This window comes from Corvus brachyrhynchos, unplaced genomic scaffold (genome assembly GCF_000691975.1).
Source record: "Corvus brachyrhynchos isolate BGI_N302 unplaced genomic scaffold, ASM69197v1 scaffold302, whole genome shotgun sequence".
NCBI classification, from domain to species: domain Eukaryota; kingdom Metazoa; phylum Chordata; class Aves; order Passeriformes; family Corvidae; genus Corvus; species Corvus brachyrhynchos.
Window position 1 is genome coordinate 3007549 of NW_008237244.1, and position 15192 is coordinate 3022740.

Consider the following 15192-nt stretch of genomic DNA (forward strand, 5'->3'; position numbering starts at 1 on the left):
TGGTGATCCATGACAGGATATTGATTCTACTACCAACTCACACAATCTTGTGCTCTTCTCATTCCAATTAACAGCTGTAGCACATTTTCCTTTTAATGTGCTCTAGGAGAATGGTAGTTTGACCAAAAAGGTATACAGCCCATTTGTTCTGAGACAACCCTGTAACAGAGGTCAAAGCACAGTAAGCCTGAACAGCCAGGAGTTTCTTCAAAATCACAAACTTGGTCTGAACATCACCACAAAGAGGTACACAGAGAAGATCTTGTTCAGAAAACAAGATGAGAAAAGGCAACATTTACTCACTAGATACTATTGCTCCAGCTGCTACAGGAGCTGAAGTGAAAACTCTAAGTACACACAGCTCCTGGCAGCTTCCTTAACTTGCAACACCTATACCAACACAGGGCCATACCCTTACCCTGTTTTCTCTTCATAACATGCAAAGTGCATTCATTTAAATCAAAAAAGCTCAGATTTTGAGCTTTTTTATATTGAAAATTGCTCAGATTTTGAACGCAGTTCTTGTCAAGGAAATCTTTTGATGTTGTCAAAACAGTTAACAGACTTGATGATCTTAAAGGTCCTCTCCAACCGAAATGATTCTATGGTTCTAAAATCAGCCTGGTTATTATTACAACAGGTATTAAGATTGTATAATGTCAGTAACAGGCATTCAGGTAAACAAGACAGGTATTCAGACTGAGGCAACACAAGGGCAGTGGCAGGACTCCTACAACTAGAGTATTAAGGAATATGCCTGCAGGAGTCTCTGAACAAATTCACAAGGACAATTTCGTTCAAAAGCAGAATTGCTGCAATCTACAGCATCAGATACTTTGCTTTTGAAGTCTATTAGAGTGGTTAGTAGGAACAAAAATACGTAAATTACATGATCACTCTTGCATGCCCAGCTAGAACATGTGAGTATTTATCCAGCTTTAAGCAAAGCTGCTCATCTCGTCCTCAGCCTCTCATTTAAAATCACTGGAGAAAGACAACAAACTGTCTGAACCAAATGCTGCAAGGCCTTTTCTAGCATCTGTTACAGCCTGCCTTTACTACTTCCTCTATTGAAAGAGTAAGTTTACTAAATGTTTTTGCAAGAGATTTGTGGGGCATGGTATTTATCTCTTAAAATGATAATATCCTTAGATGAGAACCTCCTACTAAAGCACTTTTGCACACATAAAGCAATTCATAGAAAACATAACTCTTCAGACAGGAGTTCTTGACAAAAAATGGCACAAAACCCAACAAAAGACTCTGCCAAACCCTCCTGAACCTTCGGAAAATACTAAATTACAGTCTGATTTGCATGAAGCAATTTGTTTAAATTCAAAATAATATGGAAAATTTTTCTTGTTACTTATATATACACTAATTTGTATGCATGCACACACAAACTTAAGAGCCTCTTTTTTCTTATATTAATCTATTAAAACACAAATAAGAGCATCAAGAACTGGCTGCTTAATAAGAATTTCATATTCATCCTTAACCTGATATGATTCAACACTAGCTGATAACATAGTTTGCTTCCTATAGAGCAATTCTCAGTATAACCTTCACCTTAAATTTTGCATACAAGAGCTAAAATTCAATATCAGATTTAAATTAAACTCAATATCTGAACTAAACATACTACTATGAAAGTAAGTACCAAATAAAAAGCATAAAGGTGAGCCACTAAAGACTGTTAGCAAAGTCTTCTGACTTCAAGTCTTACCATATTTTTGCAGTCACAGAACAGCAGACTTACAGACTCAAATAGAAAAAAACAGCACCGCTTGCCCATACAGCCACATTTGACTGAACTACTACAACCCAGGTGAGGGAAAAAACCACTAAAGCTCTGCTTCAGATCTGGAGCTAACTTTACCACCAAAGCAAAAAGATTTTATATAACTATACCCCTCAAACACAAGCCTTCTGTCTTCACCTTCCAAGGTCCTGCATATTCTGTCAACACACCTTATCTCCCATCTCAATCATTTCCCGGTCAAGACCAATTTCTGCTTCCAGCATTCTTTGGTGGCAGTCTCTACCAGTTGTCAGGTAAGAATGTGTTTGGTATTCTGACAATTCTGACAGTCATGCTTGTGGGGCTGTTCTCCAAAGCTTCCACAAAGTTACCATATTCCTTCACAACTTTCTTTGTAATGCCTCATGAAATGCCTCAATTGTTTGTATGCTGATCCAAACTGCTTGGTTTCTCTGTGCCCCTCTAAGTGCTTCAACCTCACAGTCTTCCCCAATTCCATAATTAATTACTCTTGGAGTACAGAGAGCCTTCATATACATCAGCATATTTCTGGTGCACTGTGTTCTGCTTAAAGGCAAGGACTCAAATGTGAAGCAGTAATACAAATAACACATTTCTTCTTGATCTCCTCATTTGCATCAGTTCCAAGATGAAAAACCACAGAACTCAAGGCTGAACATGAAGAATAGTCTTGTGGTTAGGTATAATGGCAGGAAGGTGAAGAAAACAGACACAGGCTTACAGGCTTGTCCCTCCCAATTTGCATTACCTGAACTTAAAGCCCCTAGCTTGGGCACAGAGATATCTTAGCATGGAGAGGGGAAGAGAAAGGAGCAAAGAATTTCAAATAGCTTTAAAAAAAAAAAGAAGAATTTGTGCAGAAGAGAAAAGAGTTAACAACAGTCCAACAGGACAAAGGGAAAAAACCTCTCGGATGTAAAACAGCAACCGACACAGGTTTAACAAAGTGCTTTCAACTCTATATGAAGTCTGGAGATTTCATATATAGAGATAGGTAATGAGAAGAATATAATACTGGAACTTTAACCACCTTCTAAAACAAAACATAGCACTCATGGAGAACAGTGTCAGGACAGTCAATTACTATTAACTCAAATACAAGTCAAGCAAACTTCAGAATCACATTTAAGTGTTTAAGAACATATTTAAAAATCATACCACCATATTTGAGAACAGTATAAATGCTTGTACTTAAAACTCAGTGCTGCAGAAGATTAGTTCAAGAGGAAAGAAAAAAAGCCAGACACAGCTACATTAGGCTGACAGACATCAAAAAGCAATGTGAAACATCTTACAGCCAAATTCTATTTCAAGTACTGACATTAACCTAACTCATAACCAAAAGTGCACATACAAAGCGTGTTCAACAGAACACCACTTTAATCGCTGCAAAGTTCTGCTCCTGATGCACTTCAATTTAATTTTCTCATAAAATAGCCACATTTAGCATTTGATTTTTAGATGTAGATATAGAAATTGAAAAAAAGGAAAAAAGCACAGAAGAAAAAGGGGAAAAGCAGTGACCTTCAAAATGTAAATAGAACTAATGCTACATAATTCTGGATTTTGTACGTCAAGTGAAATTACTTATAAAACACTTCTAGTTTTATGCAAAAATTCTTTTTCTAAGCAGAAGTTGAGCCATTACTATCTAATCCAAATTCAGCTGAGAAGATGCTGCAATAAGAATAAATGACAAAAAAATGCTAACTGAACTAACACTGAAGATGAACTAACAATGACACAGCATCACAGCAAAGCATATATATACACAAAAGCACCCAGGGAACTGATACTCTTCAAAAACATGGGCAAAACCCTCTCTTCCTTTCCACAAAATCTGTAGGGTCCACTGGACAATAGCTTCAAACAATGCCATGTATTTTAATCTTCACATATCTTCAACAGAAACATTGAAATAGCACCTCTCCAAAAAAAACCACATCTCACTAAGTTGAGGTCAAGAACTTTATTTTTCGCTCAGGTGAAATTATGCATGTGCTCATTAGAGGTTTCACCTGAGGAAGGAAATACAGGATCAAGCCAATCAATTTGAGAACAAGTTCAATCAAATTGAACTTGCTTGCTAATCATGCTCTTCACTGATATGAAGTTCTTGGCAGAACAGTTCCAACTGGTGCTAAACTCACTTTAAGTTCATTTTACTATCATTTTCCACAGAAATATTTCATTTCATTCATATTTTTTATTCACTGATTACAGAAATTTTTATGACAATTGCTTTTAGCCAAGTACACTGTCATACTTTGAACACTTTCAAATAGTAATTTCAAAATTAAATTCAACCCGTCAACTTTTTAAACCATATCCTCAGAAAACACTATTAAAGTGTTTTCGTCTACATTCTTGTTAGTCAAAGATAATCCTTCTATGGCACAGACCCAAATTTTACCCTCCTGAGCATACATACCACTGAATAATTTGTTCAAATGTCAGTTGCAATTTTCAAAACTCTTTTCTTGCCTCTGAATCTTAAACATCTGTAACAAATACTTGTTTTGAGAGTGCTTTACATTCATGACACTTGACCTTTTGATGTATGCACCACAAAATTTAAGTTTCAAATACCATGCAAGAAGGAAATCTGATCATTCCAGCAGTAGCCATCTGCAAGGTCCCATATCAAATATTAGTTCTGGGTTGCACAAAGTCATGGGCTACAAATCTTTTTCTGCAACTCATAATTAGTTGTAATTTGCTGCTTCCAAAAACACATTTCTCATGGAACATCTGGTCTCAAAAGCTTACCTTGACATTGGAAAAATATTTAGTATTTGGCTGTTGGTGTGTATATATGCACACAGATCAAGTGTAACTACAGAACACAAGCATGTCCTCTCTGGGTGGCTAGGACTAGAGATTTCTACTCCAGCAAAAAAGCCTCTTAGCTCTGTAACTGTAAAAGAATATAACAAGAAATACCAAACATAACAGGAAAGTGTTTTCCAATGTTCTTGCTGCCTTGTATCTAGTTATTGATGTTAAATGTTAACAGCTCATCAAGCACCCTACCAAACACTTGAGTTTTTCACAAACTGGAATTTTTGTTTGCATGATCCTTAATGTAAGTGAAGAACTGTTGAAATTGAAATGTGAATAAGGCTTTAAAAAAACCAACAAGCAAAACAAACTTGTAAGCCTCTCTAGAATTAAAGCATCATAGTGATTTAAAAAGACCCCACAGGTTCAACATTAACGTAACCAAGTACTTTTGGTTAACTAAGTTAGACACATGAAAAAAATTGAGCCAGTGCATATTGCAGCTTCATCGTGTCAGAAGGAAACCTTTCCTGAGCCTGTGAAAACAGCCTAATGCACAAAATATTCTGAGCAACTAAAAGAAAAAGAATCCCTGAAGACCCTTATATACGAGAAGTCTTCCAAGTACACTCAAGCAAGCACTATAACTTCTAAAGGTAAAAATTAATTACACTCCAGGATCTTCAAAGCATTCCTTCAGTAACAGCAACACAAGTTTTGAAAAATGCCCAGTGCTGAGTTGTGCCACATACAGCTGACTCAAGCAACCAGCACTGCTTCTTGGGAGACAGAACCTGGAAACACACAGGATGCTATACTGCTCTTGAAATCCATTTCTTCTCAATCATAGGAAAATCTAATAGAGCACTCTTAACTTGCTTTCACATCTACAAGAACACAGCTAGAGCTAATAAGAGTTTAAAAATAAGCATGAAGGAAGATATTAGCCATGACAAGAAGAACAATATTAGCCTCTCAGAAATAAAAGGGATCCCAACTTCACATGCCAGATTCTTCAGAAGGCTTTCAAGAAAGTGACCTATAGAAGCTCTTATTCTCATGAACCTCACAATGTTGGAAAAGCATTCATCACATTTCTCACCTGAGCACCATCCTTTAACTTCAAGATGCATTCCATTGTATTGATAGTGATGACAACTGGTTCTGATCCCAATTTCGTCCATGGCACATGAATCCGAAGTTCATGAATATGCCCACTTAAAAAAGTAAACGGCAGTTTCAGCTCCTAACAACAACAAAGAATGCAGAATTAACTACTGAAACATATCAAAATTCCAGACACATTTGTAACTCAAAATAGTAAGGTTCTATTACAAAACAAGTCAAAAGTTATTCTTCCTCCCCTAATCAGCAGTGTGCCACAGGACTTGGCATTTGCCTTTATAATCACTTGTACAATTATGTTATAATTAGTCTGTTCAAAGGAGACATTTGGATTACGATGTCCTCAATAATAAAAGATAGTTTAAAACCACCTCTCACTCACATGAAGCTATTGCAAAATGTTTCACTATTCAAGGGACAAGTAAAAACAAACAAGGTGAAAGTAAATACTTAAACTGATATGCAACCTGTATTATTGTGAAGAGCACAAATTTGGAATTAAACACTGACCATGCCACAGGAAGGCAATTTCTCTCAAAATATTTCAGTGTTTAAGAGTTTTAAGAGGTCAGTGCTCTTAAGACTGGCCCATTGTTGCCCCTTTCACATCAAACTGCTTAGTAAATACAAAGTTACTAAATTTTTCATTGGCAAAACCAGACTCCTGTACACTAAGGTGTAATGCAGATGTCCCACTGCTTTAAAAACTAGTGCAAGTCAGTCTAGAACTCCTAAAAAATGCCTGGGCACTCCATCCAGCCAATGCATAGATCACAGCTCTGCAGAACAGCCACAGGGAGGCAGCTGCTGCTTGCAGCAATGCAGAAGGAAGTAAGGTGCCAAAGTTTAGATTAAAAGTACCCAAGTAAGTAAATTGGGGTACATACAACACAAAAATTTCCCCAGTAGCTTCAGGTGTTCTCCTGCAAAAAATGAGTTTAACACTTAACCAACAGAAGGGTCAGGCTAGAGAGCTGGTCCCAGGACTAGCAATCAAGATTTGGAATAATAAGTGTTTACGGTAAAATAAAGAAGCAATATTTGATATGTCAGAATTTTAAAAGTCAGCATTCTCAATACTAAGTATTCTAATGCTCAGTTTTCAGTGATGAATCATCTTTTCAGCTTTCTAATCTCATATTCTGACATTTTTTAATATCAAGTTTTAAAGTTTTAATGGAGAAAAAACAACACATCTTCAAGTTGCTTATAGCCTGGTGTTTTCATCATCATCTTAGACGCTGGGAACTACAGGTGTAGTATTGTCTTGGTTTGAAAGACAGGTGTCTGCTAAGGAAGGCAGGAGCCTCCCTTGGAATGGCAGATGCGACCCCCCTTCCCTCCGAGTTATTATAATTTTGATATCAAGGGGCTTTCAGGCAAAGATATGGGAAACAGGAATAACAGTTCTTTACTATTATCTATCTATATGTGTATAACCAGTCAAACAAACAGCAATAACTGTGGCAGTAACAGCAAACAATCACAAACCCAGTCCCAGCCTTCTCGGCTGTGGGGCCCTTTCCCCTCGGGTGCAGTTCCGCTCGCAGCCGGCAGGGGCGCTGGCGGCTCCCGGTGAGCAGGGCAGGTGCGATGGTTCCCCCGCGGCTGCAGGGGGCGCTCCGGAGCGAGCTCGGGGAGCACGCGGCACCGGTGCCCTGGGATCCCGGGGAGGGATGGGACAAAGGCTTCACAACCCCTGGGCAGCCGATCCTGGTGTCCGGCCGGACCCTCGGGAACAGCAGGCTGGAACAGCAGGGATAAGCACAAATCCCAGGTGGCAGATGAAATGTATCAAAGCTGCGGAGCTGCAGTGGGAACCCCCCGGAGGTCTGGGCAGGCAGGGTGAGCAGGGCTACAACATAGCGAAGGCTTGAAGCAACGGTGGGGGCAGGACGGCCACAGCCCGGCTCCCAGCGAGGCGGGGAAAGGCGGGCTTGGGATCCCGGGGTCTCTCCGGTAGAAGGAAGGCAGCCGAAGAAGCAGCCTCTCTCTCCGTCCAAACGTGGGGAACTGACTGCCCACAAACCTAGGTGAAAGAGATGCACCCCTCCCGCTGTGGCCAGGTCCTTTGTTTTCCTTAAGCACTCAGTAATTTGTCCCCCTGGCAACATGTATGGGGAAATTTCCTTTAAGAGAAAAAGAAAAACAGGAGAACTAAAACCCCAACAAGTATGTTCTCAGGTTGAGAAATAAGTGAATCTAAGTCTCCTAAATGCAGGGCAGCAGTTTTGGCCAACCTACAGTGACCATATAGTCCAACTGCCTGACCAATTCAGGGCTGACCAGAAGTTAAAGCACGTTATTAAGGGCATTCTCCAAATGCCTCTTACACAGTGACAGGTTTGGGGCATTCACCTCCTGTAGGAAGCCTGTTCCAGTGTTTGATCACCCTCTCAGTAAAGAAATGCTTCCTAATGTCCACTGTAAGCCTCCTCTGGTGCAGCTTTGAACCATTCCCACATGTCCTATCCCTGAATACCAGGGGGAAGAGCTCAGCATCTCCCTTTCCTTGTCCCCGCCTCCGGAAGCTGTAGAGATCTGTGAGGTCACCCCTCAGCCTCCTTTTCTCCAAATAAAGCAAGCCCAAAGTCCTCAGTCCCTTCAAACAGGACACTGCCTCCAGCCCTTTCACCACCTTTGCTGTCCTCCTCTGGACACGTTCACATCCTTTACCCTCATTCTTCAGCTGAGGGGCCCAGAGCAGCACCCAGAGCTCAAGGTGAGGCCGCACCAAGGCTGTACAGAGGGACAGTCACCTCTGTGACCGGCTGGTGATGCTGAGTTTGATGCACCCCAGGAAGGGGTTTGTCCTCTGGGCTGTCAGGGCACACTGCTGACTCCTACTGAGCCTGCTGCTGACCAGCACACCCAGGTTCTTAACTGTATTTTGGTAAACTCAGGAACATGAACATTTGTTCACTCTGGAATTATCCTAGCAAGCCAGGGCTTAAGCACCTTTCCCCCTTGGCTCAGTTTATGTACATGTATCACTCAACTCAGAATTTCTATGAATGAATAGATGTTACACAGAGAAGGTCCGTGAAACTCAGAAATCAAGCAGGCAAGTTGCTAGGGAATTTCAGACAAACATCTACAAGTGGATCCAGAAAGCCTCTTTTCCTGAACTGCTGGACCCTAGACCTATCCCTGCTGCACAGAACTTCTGTATGAATAAAATTTGGGGACAAGGGCATTTTGCATTTACTACTTGATATGTACTATAAAGTCTTAAAGTCTGCCTATACAATATTTCTGTGAAGCTAGCTAATGTCATTTTTTGCCTAAATATATTGAAATAAATACATTTATCAGTGATAAATTCATGAATAATTAATATACAATAAAATCTTGGTGATATGTTTTGAAAGCCCACTAAAAATTTTTATTTTCTTAAGTAGTTACCATCTCCTAAGTTCAGAGTTGAAATAACCACTATTACCTGTGACAGGTTTGCATCTTGGGATAGTCTTTGGTATGACTAGAGGCAAGTCAACTATTCTTACCAATACCTACACCACCACAGCAACAACAGCTGCTAATAGGAGCAACTTTAGGGAACACTCCCCCATTCTGCAGCTGATACCTCCTAAACCTTTCTACTGGTGCTATGAAAAAGTTTATCTTGTATCCAGGAGCTAAGAGTATTGTATATTCACTGCTGACAAACTCTTCAGAGGAGGAAACTACACAAAATTACAACTCTACTTTTTTGCCAAGTACAACTTTCAGTTTGTAAGTTAGTTTTTGGGTCTTAATCAGTATTGATTAATGAAGTTTAAAAAAACCATACCCATCTCATGCTAGGGAAACTCCTGACTCCTTCCTCAGCCACGCTTACATAAAGTCCTATCTAATTTCAGTCCCCACTCTAAGAGATGACAGTTACAGTCTTTCTCATTAAAAGTTCAAAGAAAATTTTTAATTTTTTTTACGAAGTGTTTTTTTCTTCATCTCATTCACTACTACACTTCATTATTTTAGCCAAAAAGCCCTTTGTAAAAATTTAGCCCTAGGCTCACAAGCAACACAAATAAAATTTTAATCCAGACAGTTTCAGTGAAGACACTGAAAAGCAAATATTGGGCTGTTTAGCTACAGATCTTGCTACGTAATTAATCATACAATAACTTAAGTATGTTAACTTAATAATAATAACTTAAGTGCCTTTTGTCCCAGAGCTTTTTTTTTTTTTTCGGGGGGGGGGGTGGAATGTGGGGCGTGGCACAGCAACAAATTATAAAAAAACATGCAATTGAAAAATACATTACAACATAAGAGACAATGCTTTCAGAGATCAAAGCAGCAAACTACCACTGTTAACAATCATAGAAAGTTTTTTGTCTTCCAAAGACTAATTCCCATTCTGGACTTGTAGATGCGTAAGTTTTTGTCACTCATCAATATCACAATGTCTATTTAGATCCTGGCTTGTCTTTACTTCAAAAGGCATTCTGGAATAGCTTTTTTTCTACTATTTGCTGGATGTATTTAACACATTTTCATTTATGTCTAGTTAACTCCAAGATGCTGAAAGAAACTGAAGTAGGATTTATTTCAAAACAAAGGTGATAAAAGCAAATGCCCGACATATTTAGAAGATAGTTCTTTTTCAAAGAAATTTAGTTACAAATGTTATCTGACATTAAGGAAACACGCTGTCCTGGTTAGAGCTAGGGAATTAGAATAAAGCAATGCGAAGAACTCTTTGTTGTACTATTCAGTAGACAATACAAATGTGTGCCAAATTCAGTAACTTGTTCATAATACAACGTAACAAAGAACATTTTTATTCCTCCTTGTTTCCTACACAGTCTTTTTCCTTTCATTAAGTACTGCTTGAAATTCTTAATATTTCTTCTGTACCCATGACTGATTACACTTTGCATTTTAGATTTTCCATTTAATCATATAAATCTTTCACAAAAATATATATGACTAAAACCAAACTCCTGGCCTTGACCCACAAGTAACTAACAGCATATGATTAAAAACAATTGTCTGGGCTTGACCTATAAATAACTAACATGTCATACTGCAGACTAGGTGATCATAATTCCCCTTTGCCTAAAATCTCCCCTTGCTCTAAAACACAAGACTACTCTAAAGGTTGGGGTGATAGGCAAGTATCTGTTCTCCTCATCAGTGTTAAGTCAAATACCTTTTCTTCCCAGTCAAGGCTCTATCTCACAAGTAACCAGTGGCATGTAACATAGATTTAAAATAAGGATATTACAATGCTCCCATTTCCTTAAAATTATTTTAAGTACATTAGAATTTTTCATATTTCTTTCTTTACAAATTCTTTTGGATATGAAAAATCCACACTATAATAAAACTGAATAATCTTTAGATCTAGGTATCCTTTGTCTTCCCAAGACTACTTCATCTTTCCCTTCTGCATTTGCAAAACAGCTAAAAACTAATTATGGGAATATACACAAGCAGCAAGAAGAGATCACAATGTATCTCATCTTTTTGGCACCACTGTATCAACAGATAATCTACACCCAAGCTACTTACCAAGTTCAGCGGTAGTTCTGTTACCTCTGGTACTACAAGGACTTCACACAAAAGTTTACAAAAGTGCTCAAAACACTTTTCCAAAAAACACTCTTTAAGATATTAATTTCAAAATTTTATTACAAATTACTTTCTTGAAGCAGTTTTTGTACAATATGCATATTATGTACAGATGGAAAATTTCTTGGACTGCTTAGTCTTCTAGTAATTGAATGATTCAGGATAGGAAAAAAAAAATCAACATTTCATTAGATTTAATCTTTAGTTAAAGATAATTATTATAAAATTAACTGGCTATTCAGAGAGTGACACAATTATATACAAAAGCTACACTGTACCTACAAGATTCAAGCCGAGTACAAACTAGTACTTGACCTCCACTACAGAACTGATATTGTACAAAAAAAAGGGGACAGAGAGAAGGACAGACCCTAAGAGTTATTACAATGACATTCAGCTTAACTTAATGAGAGTATGAAACTTACATAAACATACATAAAAAATATGCAAAGTATTTTCAGGTACTGGAACATTCTCTTCACATTTGACTAATTTTCTATGTCAACAACTGTATTACATCTGATTTCAAGAGATATTGGTTCCAACTTGGTCCCAAAAATAAAGTTAAATCTTCTGTAAGACAAACAGCAGTTTATGCTCTGTTCTCATCTGTCCTTTGGGATTCTGTTTGGTGGCTCATAAGAGCACAACATGACACGGGAACACTAACATCAGTGAACTGCGGGGAGCAGGAAGCACAGACCTGTTTCCAAACCTTTTATAAGGTGCTTTGTCCAGGTAGTTTGGCACCTATGCTAACATTCCCAAAAGGCCATGTGTAACTCCACGAAAGATGGAATTCTCTGAAAACGTTTAAGGCTCTAGACAGATAGAACCTGGATAGGTGCATTTGTATCTAAGAACCCGAAGCATGAAATTAAAGCTGTGTTCATGTCAGATAAGGAGCAGGGAACCAGGCTGGGGATAGCAACACAGGACAGAAAGACTAACTTCAGGTATCATGAATCCACCCAGGGAGAGAACCCAACTAAAATAATATATACTGGTAATTTCTAGAGAGCAGTTTTTCAAGGGAGCTCCTGCCAGCTGCAAGGGCTTGGTGACTTTGCATTACCACATACTGCTGACTCAAAGGGTTTTGCTGAGCAGACATAAACAGCATCCCCTCCACAAAAAAAGAGAAAGACATTCTAAATACAGTCTGTGGGTCCAGACAAGTTCCGAAGAATAATAGGAGCCAAATGAAGATAACTACATTTCACAAACACCCAGCCAAATAATGTAAAAACAATGAATCTGAGCTAAATTTTGCATCCATTGCATATTGAAATTCCCACTCAAATGAGCATGGGTACATGTGGCAGTATTTGCCACAAGAGCCATAACATTATCAGATTGAGCCAGATATTTAGGAACCAGTTCATAGGCAGACAAAGACGAAGCAAGGAATCATCTATCAAAAAACTGCAACTACTGGAAAGGGAACATCAACAATGAGAGCAGCAAAATTCTTAGAGTGTCAGGTAATACAGTAAGTTTGATATATCCATCCCAAGTCATCATTTGTTATTAGGACAAACTTTCTCTCTGCACAGCAGAGCACTGAAACAGCTTACCCAGAGAGGAGGTTCTCGCCAGATAGGAGATTTCAAGATTTCAAGACTCAGCTGAAGAAAAACACAAGCTTATCTGACAGCCTTGCTCAGAACAGGAGGTTGGACTAAATGACCTCCAGAACTCCTTTCTGATCAACCCTTCTTTGGTTCTATAACATAAACACTTAAAAAGGCTCACGGGGGAACACATCCTACAGAACATCAGCTGTATGGACAAGATGTACCAATTAACAGACTTGAGAGAAAATACAGTGGCTAAAAAATGCTTGAAGGAAGACAAGTAAAGTTCTTTAAAAAGCACAGAAAATAGGACAAGATCTCTTGTAAGATTGTCTCCTCTTCCAGAACAGGATCAGAGACTCTTTATTAACCATATGCATTTCTTTCACATTTTAAAAGGTGTCCCTGAAAGAGACAACCAGCCTATTCCAATGTCTCATAATCCAACACATAAATGAGATTTCCATTTATGTCTAACCTAAGTCTCCCAACATGCAATTTATTCACTTCCTTCTTGTCAGATACAAATAATTCTTGCCCTATCATGCCTCCCCTTATTTTAGCCAACATTAAAAACACATTCCCTGTATATTTTATTCTTCTTTCAAGGGATGTATTGTCTAAATTTCCTATTCTTTACTGCATTTCTCTCAGCTCCTTCACTTGGTTGGACTACATCTGGCCACAGGACTCCAGCTAAGCCCTGCTACATCATGCACAACAGAAGGCAGCTTTATTGGCCTCACACACTCAAGTTGTCAACTCAGATAAGCATAAAAGGAAATCATCCTTGTGCTAAGGCTTTATCAGTTCATATTGACAGCAGGCTCCAAATTCTGTATCTAGTGTTTTACTTGGTCAAGCTTGTTATTTTAAGGCTAAATTTTACTGAGTCTTTGATTCAATCCACAGAAACCAGATGATCAAATCTATTCCTCAATTACTCTTAAGTTTAGATACAACTGGAAACAATGAAATCTGGAGTCAGAAAACAATACAAAGAGCACAAATGGGTTTAGTATGCATAATTAAAAAGAGATCACACTTTACTTTGTGAGCTTTCAACTTAGTTACTATATGTAATTAGTAAACATGACTGGAAAAGCAATTTAATTAATGTTCATACCCTAAAATAATAGCTACTGAAAGAAGAAACACATCCACAAAAAAGCCTCTCTTCACACTCCATAACTTATAGAATGTGTAAGAATTACCATTCATTGCTAAACAAATGGCATGAAATGAAAGCAAGAATAACTAAATGCAGGGGGAAAAAATACTTGCATAAGAAGAAAACCAGCAAGGACTAAGTTATTACTTAGCTGTGCAGACCAACCTAAAATATTTCAGTCAATTTCTTTTAAATCAAAGACATGGACTGTAACTGCTATAAACATAACATACCTGTTCAAGTACATCCAACTTTAATTCAAGTTTACTAAGCACAACATCTCCTCCCCAGAGTGACAACTGCAGATCTGAAGGCTTCAAGTTCTTTATGTAACGATTCACATAACTCATTAAAATAGGAGTTACATAGGACTCCAGCATTCTGCAAGATCTCTGTATTACAGGTCACACACTAGGAAAAGAGGATGAGATTGAGATATTAGTTATATATCTCCAGTCTAATTTTCAATAATGTAACATTCCCGTTGTTTGAATGTATGAAAATAATTCTAAACATTGTTTATAGTCAGAGATTCATATAGTTACATATAAAGATAAAATGCATAGAAAGATGCAAGCACGTCTACTTGCATTTTTGGATTTTCAGGTTATAGATATGTAGATATATGTATATACACACACACATACGTATGTGTGTATATATATACACATACGAACTAGTAATTAGCTTGTTTAAAAGAAAATCTAAATGAACGAAGAAACAGAAAAGGTGATCGAGCAGTCTACCATGCTTTCACACAACACTTAAGTGACAAGAAAACTTCTTTTTGGAGTCATCAAAAGGATAAACTTTTATCGATAACACCAAAAAAGGGTAATTTCTAACTTTTAAGACTCCACACTAAAATATCGCCTTAGATGCACCTCACCGGTCTCAGCACCGTGTACAAGGCAACCCCGCCAGTTTCGTGCCACTCTGAACTCCAAGAAACCAACATCCCTCATGAACCGAGCTGAAGATACATTAGGGGCTGCCATCACTCCCATCCCTCTCCACACTCTCTCCCAAACTCCCACTGTCCTGAAGAGACCCTTCCCTGTCCCGTCACCGCTGCAGCCCCACCCGGATACCTCCACAAACCCGGGAACCCTGCGCCCGTACCTTCGGGACACATCCTCGCACGTCCCCCCCGCGGCCCCTCGCCCCCTCAG

The 15192-nt window shown here is 38.5% G+C and overlaps 1 protein-coding gene across 10 annotated transcripts in view; it reads right to left on the reverse strand.

Annotated features, from left to right (window-relative positions):
• Positions 1-14435, reverse strand: part of VPS13B (vacuolar protein sorting 13 homolog B) — a 437850-nt gene extending 423415 nt beyond the window's left edge. For all 10 annotated transcript variants that reach the window (XM_017730363.1, XM_017730354.1, XM_017730356.1 and 7 more), the window contains exons 1-2: positions 14254-14435; positions 5667-5810 (exon numbers count right to left, since the gene is read on the reverse strand). In XM_017730363.1, the coding sequence (XP_017585852.1) occupies positions 5667-5810; positions 14254-14400 (291 nt within the window). In that variant the 5' untranslated portion in view covers positions 14401-14435. The remainder of the gene's footprint in view (positions 1-5666; positions 5811-14253) is intronic.
• Positions 14436-15192: the final 757 nt, after the last annotated feature.